The sequence below is a fragment of the Mucor velutinosus genome (genome assembly GCF_035048745.1).
Source record: "Mucor velutinosus strain NIH1002 chromosome Unknown tig00001547, whole genome shotgun sequence".
Lineage (NCBI taxonomy): Eukaryota > Fungi > Mucoromycota > Mucoromycetes > Mucorales > Mucoraceae > Mucor > Mucor velutinosus.
Window position 1 is genome coordinate 413,453 of NW_027041901.1, and position 13,923 is coordinate 427,375.

General features: G+C 39.1%; 6 protein-coding genes across 6 annotated transcripts; 4 read left to right on the top strand and 2 right to left on the bottom strand.

The window, feature by feature from the left end:
• On the bottom strand, positions 1–1,007 carry ATC70_006556 (uncharacterized protein; the record flags this gene model as incomplete). Its single annotated transcript, XM_064825830.1, has 4 exons — positions 1–128; positions 191–826; positions 879–887; positions 956–1,007. 4 exons carry the CDS (start codon positions 1,005–1,007, stop codon positions 1–3), a joined length of 825 nt encoding a protein of 274 aa, XP_064687344.1.
• Positions 1,008–1,499: 492 nt separating this feature from the next.
• ATC70_006557 (uncharacterized protein) lies at positions 1,500–2,623 on the top strand (the record flags this gene model as incomplete). The annotated part of the gene is made up of 4 exons (XM_064825831.1): positions 1,500–1,515; positions 1,573–1,780; positions 1,833–1,912; positions 1,974–2,623. The coding sequence occupies 4 exons, from the start codon at positions 1,500–1,502 to the stop codon at positions 2,621–2,623; spliced, it is 954 nt and encodes a 317-aa protein (XP_064687345.1).
• Positions 2,624–6,154: 3,531 nt separating this feature from the next.
• On the bottom strand, positions 6,155–7,783 carry ATC70_006558 (Flavodoxin-like domain-containing protein; the record flags this gene model as incomplete). The annotated part of the gene is made up of 5 exons (XM_064825832.1): positions 6,155–6,722; positions 6,771–7,187; positions 7,252–7,376; positions 7,439–7,627; positions 7,775–7,783. The coding sequence occupies 5 exons, from the start codon at positions 7,781–7,783 to the stop codon at positions 6,155–6,157; spliced, it is 1,308 nt and encodes a 435-aa protein (XP_064687346.1).
• Positions 7,784–9,358: 1,575 nt separating this feature from the next.
• ATC70_006559 (NAD(P)H:quinone oxidoreductase, type IV) lies at positions 9,359–9,873 on the top strand (the record flags this gene model as incomplete). The annotated part of the gene is made up of 2 exons (XM_064825833.1): positions 9,359–9,406; positions 9,463–9,873. 2 exons carry the CDS (start codon positions 9,359–9,361, stop codon positions 9,871–9,873), a joined length of 459 nt encoding a protein of 152 aa, XP_064687347.1.
• Positions 9,874–10,996: 1,123 nt separating this feature from the next.
• ATC70_006560 (uncharacterized protein) lies at positions 10,997–12,658 on the top strand (the record flags this gene model as incomplete). Its single annotated transcript, XM_064825834.1, has 4 exons — positions 10,997–11,427; positions 11,698–11,962; positions 12,017–12,558; positions 12,613–12,658. 4 exons carry the CDS (start codon positions 10,997–10,999, stop codon positions 12,656–12,658), a joined length of 1,284 nt encoding a protein of 427 aa, XP_064687348.1.
• A 281-nt stretch (positions 12,659–12,939) lies between these two features.
• Positions 12,940–13,212, top strand: ATC70_006561 (uncharacterized protein; the record flags this gene model as incomplete). The annotated part of the gene is made up of 1 exon (XM_064825835.1): positions 12,940–13,212. One exon carries the CDS (start codon positions 12,940–12,942, stop codon positions 13,210–13,212), a length of 273 nt encoding a protein of 90 aa, XP_064687349.1.
• Between the last annotated feature and the right edge of the window lie 711 nt (positions 13,213–13,923).

Sequence of the window (13,923 nt, forward strand, 5' to 3'; positions counted from 1 at the left end):
TTACCACAATAGACCATACAAGATTATGGCTGATGTAGCAGAAGCTACACTCAAAGCGACGGCAATGGGGCCAAAACTCTCTGCAATTCTTCTCCCAGCATTGTAGAAACAAGTAGGACAATAATCAGCTACAAGAGACAAAAGATCAGTCCATCTTGAACAAACGCACAGCATCCCAATGAATACTTACATCCTGACATGGCTGAATACGATTCTGGAGAATAGAATGCAATGGACAATCTGGTATAAGGAGCCAACCAACCAGGCTGGGCAGGAGCAGAGACACCTCTTTGATCATACAGCTGGATCTGATACATACCCATCATGAGTGGTGAAGCAGTTGGTACATCTTTGATTTGCCAGACAGCACTAGTAGCAAGTCCAGGCATGGCAGTAATGGTATAGGTGACCTTATTAGGCGCAACAGCAGCCAAAGTCAAGTTGGAAGGTTGAACAAGCAAATCAGTGAATGACCAGACGAATGTGACATTTTCTTTGGGATCGATGCGGTATAATGGTGAAACTGATTTACTAGCAGTTGGCGTGGCAAATGAAGCACCACCAGGATAGACACTATTGCCATAACTTGCGGATGTAGGCAAGCCAGCCAATGTGTTGTTTGCTGCTCCGCCATTGCTTGCCACTGCTGATTGTGTGCTGTTGCTATTTGTGCTATTACCGGGAAGAATAGCTGTAGCAATGGGTTGTTGACTCCCTGATGCTGGCACTGATCCTGAAGAAGCAGCTGGAGGTTGTGTTGTGGAAGCAGCAGGCGCTTGCACGCTGGTAGATTGAGCTGGAGCTGCAGTGGATGTGATGCCAGGAGCTATACATGTGTTAATCTCGAGAGCAGTAAAATGCTGTTTTTTCTTTATTACCTTGAGGGACTAGTTTGGAATCAAATAAAATGTCAATAAACAAGCATTTTATGATTCTCTGATCATATTTACTGTACCTGCATGTGCGATTGCAATAAAAGTTGCTAAAACTAAGGGAATAAGACGCATTTTGATTCTTGTCTATGAAAAAAGTGTAGTAAAACGAGGAGAAGGGCTGAAAAATTTTCTTTTTTGTATTTATACGATAAAGCTCCCTCTTTTAAAGCTCTATTTTTGGTGCTACACATTCTAATTATAAACCTATCATTTCACACAAATTAATTGTTCCTTTCCGAGTGGGTTGTAACAGAAAGCAGGGTTCTATTCCATTGCTTGGATAGTGAGCAAACATCTGCCTGTCATGTAGCTGATTTGATCTCATCATCCTACCCTTGCTGCTTGTCGGGTATGCTACAACATCAAACAAGGGGTTCTTCAGTTACCAAACCACCTTTCTCTGGGTCTCAAATGTCATATGATTTGATGGTGAATGATGGGATGGGTGATTGACGGCCGGGCGAGATTTCTATAAATACACTCTTTTACTCCACATTATGTTGATGGAAATATAGCCTCTCTCTCTCTCTCTCTCTCTTCTCTCCCTTCTAATTTTACAGAAAAATGTCTGTTGAACAAGGTAAATTTCGGCATACTACTCCAACGCACATGTCCTCCATTTAATCCACATCCACAGTTCGCGTCCAAGAATACCTCGATTTCGCCATCAATCTAGCCAAAGAAGCTGGTGCTATCATCAAGACTGCCGTTGATTCTCGCATGGCAGGAACAGGTTCCAACATTGAACTGAAAAAAGAGAACCCCACAGATCTTGTGACAGAGACGGACAAAGCAGTTGAAGAGTTCATCAAGGAGCGTCTCTCTCGCACGTATCCTGAACACAAGTAAGCGCGAGTCCATGCTATCCATTCATTCCTCTGATTTATGCGTGCACAGGTTCATTGGCGAAGAGACTTTTGCTGGTGGTGCAAAGACAGAATTCACCCATGAACCAACCTGGATTGTTGACCCCATTGGTAGTGAAAACGCATCATCCACCTAGCCTTTAACTCTAAAATGCTTATATAATCCCATTAGATGGTACCACTAATTTCATTCATGGATATCCATTTGTCGCCGTTTCCATCGGATTGACAATCAACAAGATCCCAACAGTAGGTGTTGTCTTTAACCCTCTCCTTAACGAGCTCTACTCTGCTGCCAAGGGCAAGGGCGCCTATCTCAATCAGACTCAAAAACTACCCTTATTCAACCCTCCTCAGCCTTTGGTGAATCTGTCTCATTGTTTGATCGCCACTGAAGCCGGATCTGACAGATCCAAGCTGGTGATTGATGCCAAAATTGCTGCTATTCATGACATGCTTCAAAAGAAATCAGAGACTAATCCTTTTGCTGCTGAAGCACACAGTGTGCGTACAACTGGGTCTGCTGCTCTCAATTTGTGTAATGTCGCCAAAGGTATCATTGATGTGTATTGGGAAGTAGGATGCTGGGAGTGGGATGTGGCTGCCGCTATTGTCATTGTTGCAGAATCTGGTGGCCTTGTCCTGGCTGGCGGCAACGATAAATCAGACAATGAACCTGTAAACATTTTCTGCCGTAAATACTTGGCTATCCGTGCTGCTAGAGATAGAGAAAGCCAAATAGAAATTGCCAATCAAATGAAGGATTTGATCCCTACTATTGAGGCCCCTCGTGCTCCTGTTCCTGGAGGCTTTGAGCAGTAGTAGAGCATCATATGCATATAGAGATTATCAAGTCTGTTCAATAAACTAGCATGTCTGCAAAGAAAATTGAGTCGCGTGTAGCTCAAATCTACAAAGAAACTGTGTTTCTTAAAGAGATACATAATCGCAACCTTTTTATTGTGGTAGACCTTATAATGAATATTGTTAAGAACGTTTGCCACCAAAGCATTGCATACGTTTTTTATAAGTCAAGAAGCGTCTGACACATGCTCGAGGTTATACTTGAAGGGTAGCTCTAGGCTACATAACTGTATACAACCCAAACCACTATCGGCATTTCCTTGAAGGAGGACAATGTTATCTTTGGTTTCCACAAGCAGTTTCACATGGTTAAATGTACTGCTGTTAGCCTCGCTATTTAGAGCACTGGCTTCTGTACCCTAGATATAGATAAGGCATGGACGAATGCATTGCTTTGAGTCATTCATAAAATGATTTTCTTCATCTCAATTACTGGATGTTAAGCCAGGGTATACAAAGAAACACTACATATACTATATATATATATACTAGCCGATCAACCTCGCTATGCTCGATGATGGCGTCGCCCTGCGGGCTCTCGCCGAAGACATTTCAAATCAGAGATATTAAAAATTTGGTATATCAAGTAGATTTTAAACAACCAATTAATAGCAAAAAAAAAAGTTATATCATAGTCAGGAGGGGGAGGTATTCATTCGCTGATGTTGCTCTTGATATGGCGGCATAAATCTGGTCATGTGTAGATACAGAACTTGTGCGATTTTTTTTTTTGAGATATTGTCATTGCAAAAGACACCTTTATAGGGAAAAACTCCCAAAAAAAAGGATTCGGGCTAAGCAAGTTTACTTTCAACACCATAACCCCCATTTAATCAGCATCGCAACCATCATTGTTGTCATCATTGTTGTCATCAGAAAGGCATCCGAGTCAGCCAGCAGCAGCGACGCCTGTCAAAATTGATTCAAATTCAGCTTATTTTTTTCTGTTCAAGATTGGACAGATCTTGTTTTTTTTCGACTTCTTTAATCTACTTTATGGAATTCGACTATACAAATTGTGATGATCACCCTACGCTTCCTAAATCCCTTATTAGCAGTAGATTTCTTTCCCAACTTAGTTCAAAAAATATCTTATTCCCCTTCTTCGCAGACATTGGGTCCACCAACAGTCTTGTCTATCACTCATAGCGACATTTACAGGACTTTAAATAAAAACTGGAGCTCGTCTCCCCTACAAAAAAAAACGCTTCCTAAATCATTCTTGGAGTACTTTTCAAGGCGCTTCCAATGGTGTTACTTGTAATAGGTGTTTTGAATAAACTTATTGAGCAATTCCAGAAAATATAAAATAAGGTTTTTGGCCAAAATGTTGAAATTTTGTATACGAAGACCTCATAAAAGTGGTTTCAGAAGTTGCTTTGGGTTGAGAGAAACATTTTGATTCAATACATACCTTAGTAAAAGTCTTCATTTTCAAGGTAAAAAACGAGATCGTTTGATTTTTGATGAAAACCATGAGGTGTACCTCATGGTTTTTGGTCGATTTTTGACCATGTTTTTTTTGGCCCAAAAAGTTGAGCAGAGGTGTCAGGAAGTTACTATTGCTCAAGTACAATTGTTTGGCGTTATTCCGGTGGCTCAGAAAGGTCTACATGTTAAGATACGAAGGCTGGAAAGCTGCCACATTTGGTTATGTGTTGCTTTATAGCTTTTATTTATACGGCATGAATCACATCTTTGATAGCTGTAATTTAATGGAATAGTAGTTCCGTAGTCTGTGCAATTGTTAATTCGAATAGGAGACATATTGATTTGGTAAGATAATCCATGCAAATTTTGACGCGTTATGTTGTTGGTAAGCTTTAGTAATAAATGGAAATGGGAAACATAATTTGCTGCTTTATTGTATCCACAGATACAATATTAACAAATTAAGATATATTTCAAAAGGAAGACTAAAAAGTAACCAGATATGAAAACTTAATGATTTATTAATTGATTCGAGCACATCTTATTTATACTAAATTATCATCGCTAAATCAATCAATCTATCTTATTGTTTAGCATGAGTCAATACATCGAGTTTTGTATCTCCAATACCGATCATTATGAAGGATCCGGTCGTCAGTTCAGCTACGATGATACGATTCACAACCTATCATCGTCATTCGCAATCACGGACTTTCATAGTCAACCATATAGTTCACTTCTTGTTGAACCTTGCGTCCCAACATAGACAGCGAGTAACAATGTAAATCATGATCCGACTACCACTGAGTTACTGAGCTCTCGTAGCTTCTACAGACTCAACATGCTTGAATACTGTGGTTTTGCACCGTCGCTCCGCCACCGTAAAAGCTTCGTTAAGGCTACTACCATCAAATGTTGGATTTGATGCTTAGTTTCCATGGTTTTGCACATTTTCTTTGTTACGGTAAAATCTTCCTAATAGATTGATGTTACCAAATGTTGAACTAGATGCGTTATGCTTTTGATCTCAGATGGGTCACTACGATGCTTTTCTTTCTATATTGAGCTAACAGCAATAGCATAGCCTTTGCTAGACTACACTTGAGCCGTAGAGTATTTTTATTTAATGTTTCAATCAGGGTTCATATGCGAATCTTTTCGCAATCCATTATCAAAACATATAGTAGTAGGGCATTAAAATCGCTTATTGTGATGATGAAAATGGTCTGTGGGATGATGTTTTCATGCAATAATTGCACAAACTCCAAATATTTATGAATCACACACCAATAATTAAGCAGTATACAAAACCATGAAAGCTTTAATGTAAACACCAAACTTCTTTTGAGGTGAAAGATAAAATTTATATCGTAATTCGATTCGATCGCAATCGAATTGAGAAAATAATATGCTTACATAATTCAATAGACGCATCTAGATGATGGATGCTCGGGGAAGATGATAATACAAGGTGGTAATCAGAGAGTGGACGCACCACGACTTATTTACGTTATGCCTGTTAAGCAATGTCTATAATTGACATGCAACGATGTGATAGGCAAACACTTTGCACAGAAATCCAGATAGAAGTCTAACATACAATTAATTTCAGCAAGCATCGTTACGTTTCAAAAGACAATTTTTAAACAAAACCTTAATTCCTTCATAGATTGGAGTTTCCTGAGACACATTGCAATTGTTTTCGTTGACAAATGACTTGAAGTTGCTTTGCTTGGAGGACATTAGCGTCAGTGGTATGTCTGCAAAATAAATTACTACCAGGAGCATAAATGTGTATCAGGGATGATATACGTGGATATATACGCAGCTTAACTACAGGCATTCCTATCAATTATAGGCAAACAGCAAGGTAAAATAGGAAAATTCAATGGATTTAATAAATCACTACTTTATGTTGAGCATTACCACGAAAAGGGAATATGAAAAGAGAATGGAATGATAGGTTTGTGAATATAACAGTGAATATTTGTGCAAGGTATGTATCTCGATTTACAGTTGTAAAGAAACATCACCCTTCTTTATATTAGAATGTGTAGATTATGATAGGTTTGGAGGAATGGGCGTCAGTGGGGCGGTTTTTTGATCGGGTCGTGGGGGATACCATGATGGGCTTTTTTTAAGACGAGTCTGTTGCGTGGGAGGGTCTTGCAGGCTGCGATCGGCGCTCTTCGGGCTATTTTTTACCAACACCAGCGTCCTTTGCAGATCAGTCCATTCTTTTCTTGTGGTTAACAAAGTGTTGCACAGGTCTGTCATAAATTTGAAATCCTTGACGGCGGGGAGAATAACATTTGTGGTGACCTTGTTGCCAATGTAAAGAGTGTCTGACACATGCTTGAGATTATATTTGAATAGCTCCAGACCACAGAACTGAATGCAACACAACCCATCACCAATATATTCCTGGAGGAGGTCAATGTTATCCTTGGTCTCTAAAAGCAGTTTAACATGGTCAAAGTCGAATTTTTGTGGCGTGGGCGAAATTCTTGTGGCTTCCATCTGCATCATGTCGTATTCTTGGACCTGGCGGTCTTCAACCTGGTCATAAATTACTCGGAGGTCAGCGCGCAAAGAGTTTGTAAGCAACGAGCAAGAACTCTCGCCCCTAATGAACAATTAGCATCGAATAAATTAAAAAAAAAGGTAAGCATACCACTTGAGTCTCAGAGGCGTTTTCTGCACTAGCTTCTCCATAATTGGCCCCCACAACTTTACAATACAGTCTTGCTCGTTCTTCTTCACTTGCTTATTGAACATGTACGGATTGGATTCGAGGAACTCGAGAATGAAAGCATGTGCAAACAATACAAACTGTTCATCATTGGTAAAGCGATTCTTGTACAGGTAGAGATATTTATAAATTTGATCGCTGGCTTCTGTTACGTTTGTCTTCGCAATTGTCTCCGCGTTTTTCAACACCTCGGTCGCCTTCCTTGACAGTGACAAGGGGTGAGAAACATACGAATATTTATATTTTTCTCGGAGATGAGACCACTGTACGGCACTGAAGATAGTGGATTGGCCACGAGGAAAGTTGTAAGACAAATCAAGGATACTGTTCAATCCAAGTCTAATATATAAGGTTAATATTAGCATTGCTGTTTCCTCCAGGACGAAAACAATAAGTTGCTTACGTGATTTGAGGTCTGACACCTACAATATCGTAATATAAGGCGTGCGACTTGATTGCTATACTCTTGATCGTGTATCCTATTGACCTCTCAACACCTTCCAAGAACAAAGCATCCTGTTCTCCTAACTAGATGTGAAGAAGATGAATATGTCAATGGGCGAAAGGTCAAGTTCTGCAAGGTCTCTTACTTTTGAGATGTATTCTTCGTTCGTAGAATTCACGACTGGTCGATCTTGTTCAGCTGGTGACTTTTGCTTCTTGTTTATGCGCTCGGTGATATCGGCCACATAAGTGTTATGAAAAACAAATGCCTCTTTCAAGGATCTCTTTACAGCCGCCTCAGCACGCTTGTCTTGATCCCTTACAATTGATTCGTTCTAATAGGAAAATATTAGTGAGAGAACTTTTTTAATAAAAGATGAGTGGTCTACGTTATTATCACTTTCTGTATCCTATACATCAATTAAAAACATAAGTATTTTATTGCAATGTTGGTAGAGTTGCTATTCTCTATGTATGCTTACAGAAGACATTCTTTCTGAAGAGTAAAGAGATGGTCAAACAAAGATGGGAAGCGCGCTTGAGCAAAAGCTTCAATCCAAGGCAAGAAGCCAACTCCTGTGACGGTAGGTTAAATTCACAAGACAAAGACCTGTTTGTGCAAATGCAATGCACGGACAAAGAGAAACAAAAACTCAGGGGCTTGGTGATTTCGATAAAGTTTATCTTCATTTGCTGAAGACCTTTGCAATGTTGGAACTCATGTATGCCTGCTCATTGTCATCACCCAGGAGATACGAATTGCTCCTTCCATTTATCACACCAATGTATCTGCTACACGAGGACTACAGTTTTCTCCAGAGGCTAGAACTGAATCAAAACACTTCCAGGAACAACTGAGACAAGTCTTGTTGAAACGGCTGTGATCCGCTCAGCTGCATTAGCGAAATAAAAATCACGGGCTGCTTTCCTTGCCAATGTCTGCTAAAACGTGTGCTGCAACCAAAATAGTTCAATGAAGCTGCTCATGCAAAAAAAAAAAAAGAGTTCTTGCTCGTTGAGATTGGGTGTAGTGAAGAAACCTTCGAAGCTCTCGAATCGCTCAGTGAGTAACTGAAAGAGGCAATGAACATAGGTTGAGGGGTGAGCCTGCCAAGCGTGTCAATGCAGCCGAATTGATTGCAAATATGTGCCAATCCTTGAATCCATCATTAATTTCGTCTTCTTCCTTTTCGCTTTCCAATACGGGTTTTACACTAACCCATGAGTGTCTGTATTTTCAATCAGCTTAGAAAGATTTTCTATAAAAAAAAAAAGAAATGCTTGGGTCATTTTGTTGTGGTACTGATGATGGTCTGTGGGATGATGATTTCATGCAACAATTGCACAGACGTAAATATTTATGTAACATACTTATTACTTTAACTTTACTGCGAGTTGGGGGGGAGGGGATACAAAAGACCACCCTAGAAACGAATTTTTTAAAGCTAAATTTGCAGATAACGACCTATACTTCAATAATATTTCCCCTAGATTACACATTGATGGCTTCGTGAAAGTAACAACAAAGATTATTCCACTTTAGTCTAGCGAAATGTTTATATATCACTCTTGGCTTTTAAGCGTACATAAGATCAGTTTATGTCAAGCATGTACTCATTTTTTATATGAAGAATTCGCTTTTCAAGGCGCAATGAAGAAGTATTTATCCGCACATTTCTCAATTATGCCCAGAGCTACTTGAATCAGCAATTGCCAAGAAGAACACTGCTTTATACAAGTCCTGAATGAAAAGTATATCGGTGCCACTGCAATTCTGTGTATTAGGGGCCAGTTGCTGTTCCTGAATCTCGCTTTATGGGGCTAGAGAAAAAGAAAAAATCATTCGTCAAAAATAACATGTTTACATTGTACAATGATAGCCCTAAGATCCCCCCCTTTCTACCCCTCATCATCAGCTACTACTATAAGTCTATGCTTTATGTGACTTTAGCCCAATTTACATCTTGTATAAATACCTGTATTTTCAGCCATTTCTCATCTCTTTCTCTTCCTTTCTGCATTCTTTTTCTCATTGAAATTTGAAATCAATTAGCTGTTACTATATTATGGATTTGAACATTTGTCTTTACTGCGAGAAACAATTGAACGAGGATGTAAGTCATTTGGTTTTTTTGTAGAATGTAATTCATTGTTAATCGGTCTACACTAGAATATGAACTTTTGTTCTTCTGTTTGTCAGACAAATGAGGCATCTAAACCTGTGTATAACAATCCATCTACTTCATCTCCCAGCTTTTCATCCTACTCTCCTTCTCGGCTCATTGCCAATGTTCGATCATCTAGTACAACCAGTCCTAGCTATGAGATAGCATATCATCGACGTCTCTCGTATTCGTATTCAACATCACCTTCATCCTTATCATTTTATCACTATCCCATAGCATCTTCCTCTTCGTCGTCATCTTCATCTTCATCATCAGCATCAATCTTATCAACCTCCACTATGCATGATTCAATGAAACAACAGCTTTCATCATGGGAAGCGTTTCCAAATCATCACCATCAACAAAAACAACATCATCAGCAACAGCAAAATGTATATACAAACTATCTTTTTTAAGAAATACCAGCAAATGATCAAAAATACCACTCGAAAATCAAAAAAATGCATGTAAAAACAAGTATCCGTTTATCTCATTCTTTTTTTCTCTCTCTCTCTCTTCATATATAACAGATTCCCCCCCCCCCAAAAAACAATATAAAAAACTTGTTGATGATGCTAATACATCTAAGTTGTAACTTGTCATGTACCACCCTGTGGTAGCTTATGAGTGAAATATTCACACTTGCTTCTCATCTTGCTCTGAATGCTATGTTAATGGTTGTCTGCGTCAACATCGCAGCCCTCTTATGATTCGTGCTTTGGTTCCCTCTTGTAACATTGACCTGAGTCAATTGTTTAAGCCAAATCATGCAACATTAAGCTATATTTCATGATTTCCCATTTCAATAAAAAAAGAAAAATCATAAGATCAGGATGTTGATGAAACTTTATTTAAAATGTTATATGGTTGTTGTGCCTATGCCTGCTCATCCCTATGATGAGAAGCCGCAATGTTTATGGAAATGTCTATACATTTATCAAATCCCTCTGTTTGAGCCGAGAAATTGATATATCTCGTAAACAAAATGGGTGTACTCGGCGCAGACTTCGGCCTATATATATAAAGTATACTTTAAAAATCACGGATGTATTGTTATCGTCATTTGACATTTATCAAAAGAAAATCTTGTGTGCAAGTTAAACCTAAAATAAATGCACGTTGTCTTTGTGTAAAAAAGAGAGCTAAGACTATACATGCCAATAGTGTAACTGTTTACAATACAGCAGTGCTTAATTTGCTACTCCCATTTTACTCATTCGCACTCCTTCATTTTGGGCGTTCGAGATGCAAACGAATACAGAATGACAAACACCCGTTGCCATGACAACCTATCGTACAATGCTAAATTGACTACAATGTGCTTAGTGCGTGTTTTGATCACTTCAGGACAAAGAGAGCAACCTAAACAGCCTTCAATGTTATGATATAAGCTTTCAGCCAGCTTCTTCGCATGGCCAATCATCAGTGATGGTCACCATTTTGCGGCTGTGAAAAGCAATGTCCTAAATTTCTCACTATCACATCACACCCTTTCTTAAAGCTTTTTTTTCCGTACACGTAGAAATATAAATATAACAAATGCTACCTGAAGACGAGCTGGATTTCGAAGACTTTGGAGATCTGGGAGATATTGAAGGGCCCGAGCTCACAAATGAAGAGTTGGAGGCATTAGAGCAAGAGCTTCGCTCTGAGAATGTCTCTCTATTAACCGAACTGGATGAGGACAAGACAACTACTGAAAAGGCAGCGTCTTCTGCTGCCATTACTACTGAAGCAGCTATAACAACCAAGCCAGCTGCTGCCGAGACACAAAAAGAAAATCAAGGCACTGTAAATAATACGTTAGAGGAAGGCGAGACACCTAATGATGGCCCAACAGCTCCAAGCAAGTCAGCAGAATTGCAGCATTGTTCTTCAAATCAACAGCACCAGCATCAATCAACATTTAACAACTACAACAATTACAAGAATAATGGATTCTATGGCCATCAACCATCAATGCCAATGAAGTAGGTTTTCGTATTTTATTTTATTTGTTATCACCCTTTCGCCCTATTTCTTTCCACCCTTTTATTTGACGCGCTCATGCCGTATCTCCCCTTCACTCTCATTATTGAATCAATGTTGAAGAAAAGGTAGACTGACAACCCAAAAAAAAAAAAAAAAAAAGAAGAGGAGGGGTATTTGCACACACATTGAATTCCTTTTTTCTTTTGATACATACATGCATTATTATGTATTCATTCTGTTTATTCCACTTTGTATTCATTTTCTTATAGTAACATGTTTCCACAATATCCGCCATTCTCAAATCGTATTTATGTGAATCCAAAGTTCAACAAAAGTGGTGCTTCTCAACAAATGCAGCTTCAGCAACAGCAACAGAGAAAGTTTATGGAGCTGGAAGCACACCGTATGCTTTTAATGCAAAGACAAATGCAGCTGCAGCAACAGCAAGAACAGCAGAGATTAGCTGAATTGGATCAGAAGCGCCGTGAAGCGGCCGAAACCATGAAAAGAAAGCGAGAGCAAAGGAACACAGAGGTAATTGAGTCATGTTATTGTGCACGCTGTACAAGTATTGACTGTTACATGTAGACCGGTGAAAAGCGATTGAGACCAGACGAAACCAACAACCATAGCGATGATCGTGCTACTAAGCGTCTCGAGAGATTTGCGCAATCTCCTGCTGGTGGGATTTCTATCAAAGGCGTGGCAGCAGCGGCAGCTCGTAATAACGGCAACCTAGCGCCTAGAAATATTCCATATCAACCACCCAACGAAAGAAAAGTCTCTATTGAGAGAAGAGTATCAACACCATATGACAGAAAACCTAGTATTACAAGTCGCTTAGGGAAGCCAGGCAATTCATCAACGCCTGCCCCACCATCTAAAGCCCCATTCACTCCCAACAAGAGATCTTCTGCATCCATCACAGCGACTCCAGTGCTACCCATCGTTACCAACGGCAAATCGAATATACTTATCATCACAGGTTTGGGCAAAGATGCGAAATTACAAGATATCCGTAATATGGCAAACGGTGCACATGATGTAAAATTGGACTCGAACACTAATTCAGCAACCGTGGTATTTCCAAGTGTCGAATTAGCTGTTACTTTTCGAAGAAAGTACAACAGGTAAGATTGGTTTGATATATCAAGTCGATCATAATATTCATTGAGCTGCATTAGATATCAAATGGGAGAATCACACATCAACATTTCATTTCAAAAATAAGACGCAGCAGGCTACATAAAGTGCTACATAAAGTGCTAAAATAAACTTTGTTTTGATTAATTCACGAAAACTCGGTGAATGTTTGGCATGGCAAGCATGATCTTTGTGCGAGTTAGATCTACTTGAATTGCGCAATGACTTTTTAATTGGATGAAAGAGCAAATGCTGATTCTTTGCATCTCGGCAAGAAAATGTAATCCCGCCATAAACCAACTTTAGCCCACATGCCATGTAACTATGCTACTTTTTATACTACTTTACAACTACAATCCATCATCAATATGACCCCTAGCACAGTCGTTATTGAAAATCAACAGCAATTCGACCATTTTTACTCTCAACTTGAAGAATACAAAGATACAACCTCACAAATTGAAACGCTGGTCATCGCAAATGCAAAGGTGTCAAATGATCAGCTAGAAAATCTACGTAAACACTTGATCAATCTTAAAGATTTGAACTATACTATACCAGCTGTAGAACATAGTGATGACGATGAAGAAGACTCTGACGAAGGTGCTTGCCGTTGTTGTAGAAATGACAGATACGAATAGATCCACTTTACAATAAATGATCATAGCATTTTGAAAAGTCTAGTTCAAGAATTTGACCATTTGGTCTCTCCAATGCTTAGCAAGAGCCTTGCCTTATCCCCTATATAGTTTTGTAGTAAAATATTATGGCTATGGTTTGCTAAAAAACTCTGATATCACAAGATGTTATGATCATCATACATTTCGCATCAGAATTCTATTTGGTGGGGGCACTTTGCAATGATAGAATCAATCAAATATAGGGAACATAATAAAAAGGATAAGCGATCGTGCTTTTCATACGACAATACCTTTTTCATTAGATTCGAAATCATTGATTGCCTTCGCCTCATTCGTTTATTACTGGCATCAATGACACAAACTATGACAATTGTAATCGATAGTATAGATAAATCTTGAAATTTCAGCTGTAAAAAGGGCCTTTGGTCTGTCAGCACTGTAGGAAGTATAGTCTTTGCTTGCTCGAGCTTCGCAGTCTGCTTTTGTCAACTTGTCACCACCACTAAGAAAAGAACAGCTAGAAAAGGAAAAGAAGCCTTCCGATGGCTGGATGCGACACATTGTGACATACTCAGAACGTCTACATTTGTCAAGATCACTGTTTAAGTTTTTGATGGTGAAATCAAAGTTTTCTGCAATAGACTACACCACCGCTGGCACTACACTCTCCTTTCATAAGAAAAGGCCATATACCATGTAAGCGTAAACACA